The sequence below is a fragment of the Elephantulus edwardii genome, unplaced genomic scaffold, assembly GCF_000299155.1.
Source record: "Elephantulus edwardii isolate Elephantulus edwardi_28Jun2011 unplaced genomic scaffold, EleEdw1.0 scaffold00057, whole genome shotgun sequence".
NCBI classification, from domain to species: Eukaryota; Metazoa; Chordata; class Mammalia; order Macroscelidea; family Macroscelididae; genus Elephantulus; species Elephantulus edwardii.
Window position 1 is genome coordinate 9,834,534 of NW_006399807.1, and position 7,424 is coordinate 9,841,957.

A 7,424-nucleotide genomic window follows, 5' to 3' on the forward strand; every position below is an offset into this window, starting at 1 on the left:
CATTATAGAAACTAAAGGAGTGTAATAAATAAAAGTGTAGGAAATAAAACTCTTTCAAGACTTCAGGATTCTCTGAGCTCACAGAAATGAAAATTTCATGACACTCACCTGTGTTTCTCACCTTGGGCCAGGTAATCAATTTCCATAAGTATCTGGCTTTTCCCATATCCTGATAATCCTTCATACATTAGAACTCGGCTACAGTTACACATTAAATAGTCCTTCATAGTACTCATGAAGTATCTGATCTCCTTATCACGTCCTGTTATTTTTCGTTTTTTAAAAAGGGAGCAAACCAAATCAACATAAAAGAATCCAGAGTTACTTAACACAAAAGCACACAGTGACATCCTTTTAAAATTATACTTGGGATTTCTATAATTTGCATGATATTCATCAAGATTGTAGGCACTTTACATTTAAAAGCATTTTCTGTAGAGTTTTTTACTTGATAATAATGCTGTTTAGTAGCTTTATTTGAAACTCATAAGCTGTGAGTGCAAGTGCTATTATAATTCATTGTAATAGTCATTTGGAAGCAGGAGTGTCATCTACTTCCTAAACAACAAGCCTCTGGAATCTCTGAACTTTGAAAAATGATGATAGTTAGAGAAAGGCTTCAGGCCTTTTGTTCATAGGGTCACTATGAGTTGGGCTCGACTCAACAACAACATAATAGTCAAATCAATACTGTATGAAAAACCAAGATTTGTTCAGATTGCAGAACCAATAATTAAATCAAGGCTATCTGACCCCACAACTTTTTATCTTTCCCTAAAACAGAGAAATCTGTAGATGATTATATTTTGAGATAACTTTGAAAAAAACTTTATCTACACTGGATAGTTATGCATAAACTATTTTTTATCCAGTTATGCAACGAAGGAAACCTACGCTGAGTACATGAAAAATCACACCTATCTTGAGACTACTGGATGCATTTTCAGTGATTAGGTAATTTGATTGCCTTTAAAAATGATATATAAGTTGTTTCAATACTAAGAACCCCTTACATTCCTAGTAACATTAAATCATCTTCTTCATCCTGTGATTATAAAAGTAACATTTGCTCACTGTAGAAAATATGGAAATTTTAAAAAAAGAAATAAAAATAACCTTAACTTTATTTCTGGCATTTTTCTGATATCATTTTAAATATATGTAAAAGATGTCCTGCCTAAAATCTGACACTAAACTCTACAGCATTGGAAATCAGGATGGACAGGAAAGAATCTGGAAGAACTGTCGTTTCATAGCAAGGAGCAATTCTGTCAAAAGAGTTAGAGACTCATATGGGAATACTGAAGAGGGCCACTCTTGCAATACACTGATAGAGAAATTACATACCAAGGTATTATTTAATGTTTTTGTTGAAAACAAGGACCATTAAGGTGTGGGTTCTGATAACAAGAAGACATGATAGTTTCTGAAAAGTGGAATATGACATAGCAATTAAAAGTAAATTCATTGTATCTGTATACAATTTGGATAAATCTTTTATCAAAGTGTTCACCTATTTAGAATAGGTAGTGTTTAATCTACATAAGTTGTAAAAACAGAGATGCCTATTCTAGAGTGTTGAAAGTCTTTTGGAGAGAGAGGAAAGAGAAAATGGGAATTTGGGGGTATTGATTTTTTCCCCCTTGACTTGGATAGTTAGTATATTCACTTGGTGAGAATTTATTAAGCTGTACACTTATCTTTGTGTACTTTTCTGTAAGTTTTGTTATAGTCAAATAAAGAAATTTTAAAAAATCAAGGCCCCACTACCTACCCAGCAAAGGGTAACCCTCATTCCTGTTGCAGATGAGGTATGCCATACCAAACATGCTGAAGAGAAGAAAAAAAATAAGATGTTAGGTCCAAAACAAGGAAATATTAATAGTAAGATTTACGTTACCAGAAAGCCACCTTTTACTCTCTAATCTGTTGTCTTCTAACTCAAAAGATTACAAAGGTCAAGAGAAAGGAAGAGGAGGAGAAGCTTATACTTGGTAATAGAGAGTTCAAACAATTTATATAATGGCCCTACCACAGCACCCTCCACATGGTATATAACATATCAAGGCCTTCCAGGTATAGCCTATTTTTCAGATGTTGATCTTCCCTATTATATTGTAAACTTTCAGAACAGGAACCAGACTTTGTTCATTTTTGTACTTCCATCTTTATTCTCTTACCTGTAGAGATGGTTTGAGAAATCATGTATAGCACTTATTGAGATTAGTCTTGGTTCAGTAGATGGACTGCAGCAATGGCCCTACATCCTCAGCCCTACTTTATCTTCACCTTTGCCAGGTAACTGGGAGGTATCCTCCAACTCTGGGTTCAGTCTTTGACCAATAGGGTATAGCAAGCATGACAGAGGCTTGGGAAAAAATGCTTATACATTGAGTCTTGAATCTTTTGCTCTTCTGATTTTGCCAGGGAAGCAACATGCTTGGGTTTGCTTGCTTGAGGATAAGTCTTGGAGAGTCCAGCTGTGACCCAAACTGTTCCAGTTATTCCAGCTACGGTAGTTAGTTCTAGTCCAGACAACAACTCTACAGCATGGGAATGAATCCAGCCGAGATCAGCAAAATCTAGTCAAGATAATCGATCACCACACGTCCATGAGATAAGTCAATTACATTATTTTTTTATACCACTGAAGTGTTTGTGGCTGCTATAATGCAGCAAGGTCCTAGCATCTTGAGTCTTGGTTCCACTGCTTGCTAGAAGTGTAGACAAGTTATTTAACATCTAATTTTTTATGGTCCACGGTACATATAGTCATCACATACATTTTCTGCCTCTCAAATTTAGGGGAAATCGCTGTCCCACTTTTAGTGTGTGATGTCGTCTGCTCACCCTCATCCAATCAACCTAGCACCAAAAATTCTTCAGGACATATGTGTCCCGTTAAATGTTTAAAAATCCATATTACTGGGGAGCTCTGGTGGCCTAGTGGCAAGAAGCTGCACTGCAATCCCAGAGGCACATGGTTCGAATCCACCAGATGCTCTGCCGGGGAAGGAGGGACAATCTCCTCCTGTACCAGTCAGATCTGATTTGATGTTACATGCACAAAAACAAATGATAAAATAAAAATTTTTTAAAAATCCATATTACCTCAATTTTTCCCCCACTTCATTCAAAATGCTTTCCACTACTGAAAACATACGATTTCAACACAAAACTTGAAAGCGGAAAATAATTCAGTCTTGAAAAAAATTAAATTTATAAAATTGAGATAATAATTTCTACCTCATTTGATATTAAGAGTAGACACTTCAGTGCAAGTCCTTAACATTCAATAAGAGCATATAAAATTACTAATATTATTCAACGATTTATGCAAAAAAATATTTATTGGTGACCTACTTATGCCAAAAACCAATTTCTAAACCCTGGGAACGCAGGGACAGACACATAAGACTCTTTGAAGACTCTTTGAACCATCTGTCGCCCCTGTGTTCTGTTATCTGAACCTTTATAATCAAGAGTTTAGCTTGCTCATATGAAGAGTAATGTCTCTATGCTTTCTAAGCTAATTATTAATTCACTCATCATTATTGAAAGAGCTTTGGTGGCTTAGTGATAAGGATTATACTGCCAACACTAAGGTATGTGGTTCAAATCTACTAACTACTTTGTGGGAGAAAGATAGACAATCTCCTCTCGTGTGATCTACTGCCTTTGAAAAACTGCCAGAGGGTCAGCTATGGGTTGGTTCTAACATGATGGTACACAACAACAACGACACTATTACTGAATGCCTACTATGTGTCAAGTATTGGGATGTAAGGACATAGCCACTGTCCTCAAAAAATTCCAAGTGTAGGAAGAGAAAAGCTTGTCAAGTTAATAGTTGTGCTCTAGTGTAATAAGTGTTATCATGGAGGCATACTCCATAGAACTACTCAGAAAGGGAAAGAGAGAAACTATTGGAGATAGTATGGAGTAGTATCAGAGAGAACCTAAGAAATAAAATCCAGGTCTTTAAGCTGAATTTTCAAAACGGACTGTGTTGTACTCAAACCAATAAAACATTTTTCTCCCCATTCATTCATTGTTGCACTTTTCTCCCCTCCCAACCCTTCCCCCTAGCACACTACCCTCTTGGAAAAGTAAAAGACATGTTCTTTCATTGTTTTACAAACCCTCCCCCAGGTCCACTCTACCATGTAGCCTTCGCTCTAGACTCATGACTCCTGTCATGACAAAAATATCTAATCACATATCCCTTTTAAACAGTTTTCTCCCTCATCTGTTTCAATGCAGTGTATATTATTGAACCCATCTTTCTCAGTCTCTCCCCAAGCCCAAGTTCAGTCCTCTTTTACAACAGTGGCACCATGCAGTATTTATCCTAATAAAACATTGAAAACACATCTGACTGTGGTTTCCTAGGAGACTTAGGGGTAGGTTAGGTGGAGAACAAACCACTTACAGGAGACAGGGCACAGGAGGAGGTGACTTTGGAAAGGCAGGTGGTTACTTTGTATGCCATTGCAAGGAGCTTAAATATTAGCACAAAAATGACTGGATGCTACTAATAAATTTTAAACCCCAAATGACACTCATAAACCTAAGCAAGGTACTTTAGGAATATTTTTCACTAAAGACCAAGAGTAGCAAGAGTGTCTCACACCCCTTTACACCTATCAATACCTGGGACACAACTGTTATTATGAGCTAATGTTTAATGGTGGGTTACCAAGTCCAAGTAAATGGACAAACGGGAGATGCTCTATTTTGTTTTCACAGACTTTGAAGAATCATCCTCAGCTTCATGAACTGAGGGTAGAATAGGGTCTTTTGTCATACTTCAACTATCAGTAGGATGGAGAAAAGATGGAGGATTGTGAACTCTGAGCCTTGGTCTTGTTGTTAATGTGCCGTCGAGTTGCCTGCCATCCATAACAACCCTATGTACAACAGCTCTGAAGCCTGCCCTGTCCTGATCCAGTCTCACTGACTCCAACACACCTAACTCCATTGACCCAGTTACTGTACCAATCCGTCTCATCTGGGGTCTTCCTCTCCTGCTCTGTCTCTCTACCCTTCCAAGTATGATGTCCTTCTCCAAGGATTGTTCCTGTTGGACACATGCCCAAAGTTTGTGACACAGAGCTTCAAACTCTTAGCCTCCATGGAGAAACTTAGTTTCTCCCTTTCCAAGACAGACCTATTTGTTTTCTTGGTGGTCTAAATAGACTTAAGTGTCAAAAGTTGGTCTCGATTCTGAAGTGGGTGGCTATTTGCTTTGCTATGCTACTTGGCCCATTCCATCTTTATTAGGAATATTGCAGTTGTTGTTCCACACTCACACTTTCTCATTAAGGCCCAAACACTGATAGACTGGTCCAGAATCTGCGACACCTTTCATAACTTTCTTTGGAAGCTCTTTAAAAAAGTAGGCAGGTAGGTTGCTGCCATTGTAAGTGACAGAGTCGCAGGTCACGATTCCTGGGTAATACATCATCATCCTGGCTGCTATGTTGACCTTTTGACCAATGACTAGAACAGGAGAGAGAAAGGTGAAACAGAGAGAAAAGAACCAATGAAAAGGGCTGAATGTAATAATATTAGTCATCCTGTCCCCACATGACATTTTTATCCTTTCACTCCATTCACTTTGTGAGACACACAAATATTTAGTCTTTAACCGCCCACACTCAGCCAACAGTTATTACAAAATATGCAGAGGGTTAACTCAGTTTCTCCTTCACATAGGAGGCCAAGGGGATGATTTATTCAGTAACAGAAAGGTCTTCAATATGGAGAGATTTCTCAGGTTGGATCTCTATAACTGTGAGATGAAGGGCCTTTACAGTGATTTCTTGTTAACATTATACACTTATTCCACTTGGTCCTTGGAGTATATTAGAAATTCTTAGTATTGGTATGACTAAAAAGTATACTAGTATAAAGGGTTGTTGCTGTTACATGCTGTCAAGTCACCTGCATCTCAGCGACTCTGTGTACAACAGCCCTACACTCTGCTCTATCCTGTTACCACAGGAACCAGGAAAATGCTATATGGACCCTTCTGAGAATAGCACGGAGCGCAAACGACATTTCTTTTTATATTCATGTATAACCCTAGAAATATATACTTTACAAGCAACCCTAATAATACACACTTTACGAGCCCTAAACTGAATTTTAAAAGCTTCTGGCTTGCCTTTATCTGATAGATTTTAAACCTTCTGAGGGCAGGCTCCTTATTTTATACCCTTTTTTTTTTACATCCTCTCACTGAAGCCCTAAAGCTCTAGTGAGTTATGCCCTCAACCCAAAGGCACACAGTTCAAATCTACCAGCTGCTCCACTGGGGAAAGTTCAGCAATCTCTTTCTGTCCTATTTACAATCTCAAGCCTGCTGGAGGCTCAGCTATGAGCTGGTTCTCACATAACAATACAAAAAGCCCAGTGGTAAGACACTAGGTTTGAAAGAAAAGAGCAGATAAGCAGCTGAGCCCACCTGTGTACTCGTGTCTCACAGAGTGTCCGACAATTCCACAGAAGACTGTTCCACTGGCAACCCCGATGGACACGCTCCTGGCACCAGGGAGAAACAGAAAATTGTGGGAAAATGGAAGAAGACCAGGAACATACACAGAGTGGGAAAGGTGGGGTCATGAGGGGGAATGGCGAAGGAAGGGAGGGAAAGGATTTTCAAGAAATACTTCTCTCCATTTTGAAGTCGGTTTAAGGAAACTAAAAGGCCTTTAGATAAGAAGGCACAATTTGAGAACACTTCTTGTGACCCAGAACTAACTTCTTGGAGGGGACAACTACATGCGCTTTTCTGTAATTTTATTTTTTTTTTTCTTCTGTAATCTTAAGTGCTCATTTGAGCTACTCTACTGGAAAACAATCCCTTGTTATCCCAAATGAAGTTAAAAGCAAAGTGTTTGTGGTTGTAAACAATTTAACTTATTTTTACTATGGCTAGAAAGTTATTCTTTGTAAGAAAGTAAAATAAGATTTTCTTTTCAGCCCTGTCGGAGTTGGCTGCGCTGCGTTAATTTCTACACCAGGCTCTCATTTAAGAGACGATGATGTTGGGCACTGAAGGCGGAGAGGGGTTTGTGGTGAAGGTCCGGGGCTTGCCCTGGTCTTGTTCGGCCGATGAAGTGCAGCGTTTTTTCTCTGACTGCAAAATTCAAAATGGGGCCCAAGGTATTCGTTTCATCTACACAAGAGAAGGCAGACCGAATGGCGAGGCTTTTGTTGAACTTGAATCAGAAGATGAAGTCAAATTGGCCCTGAAAAAAGACAGAGAAACTATGGGACACAGATATGTTGAAGTATTCAAGTCAAACAACGTTGAAATGGATTGGGTGTTGAAGCATACTGGTCCAAATAGTCCCGACACGGCCAATGATGGCTTTGTGCGGCTTAGAGGACTCCCCTTTGGATGTAGCAAGGAAGAA

The 7,424-nt window shown here is 38.7% G+C and overlaps 1 protein-coding gene across 1 annotated transcript in view; it reads right to left on the minus strand.

The window, feature by feature from the left end:
* ADCY10 (adenylate cyclase 10 (soluble)) overlaps positions 1-7,424 on the minus strand; it is a 135,111-nt gene that overhangs the window by 91,030 nt on the left and 36,657 nt on the right. Inside the window, 4 exon segments of the mRNA XM_006887398.1 lie at positions 109-262; positions 1,775-1,830; positions 5,313-5,502; positions 6,470-6,546. Coding sequence (XP_006887460.1) covers positions 109-262; positions 1,775-1,830; positions 5,313-5,502; positions 6,470-6,546 — 477 coding nt within the window.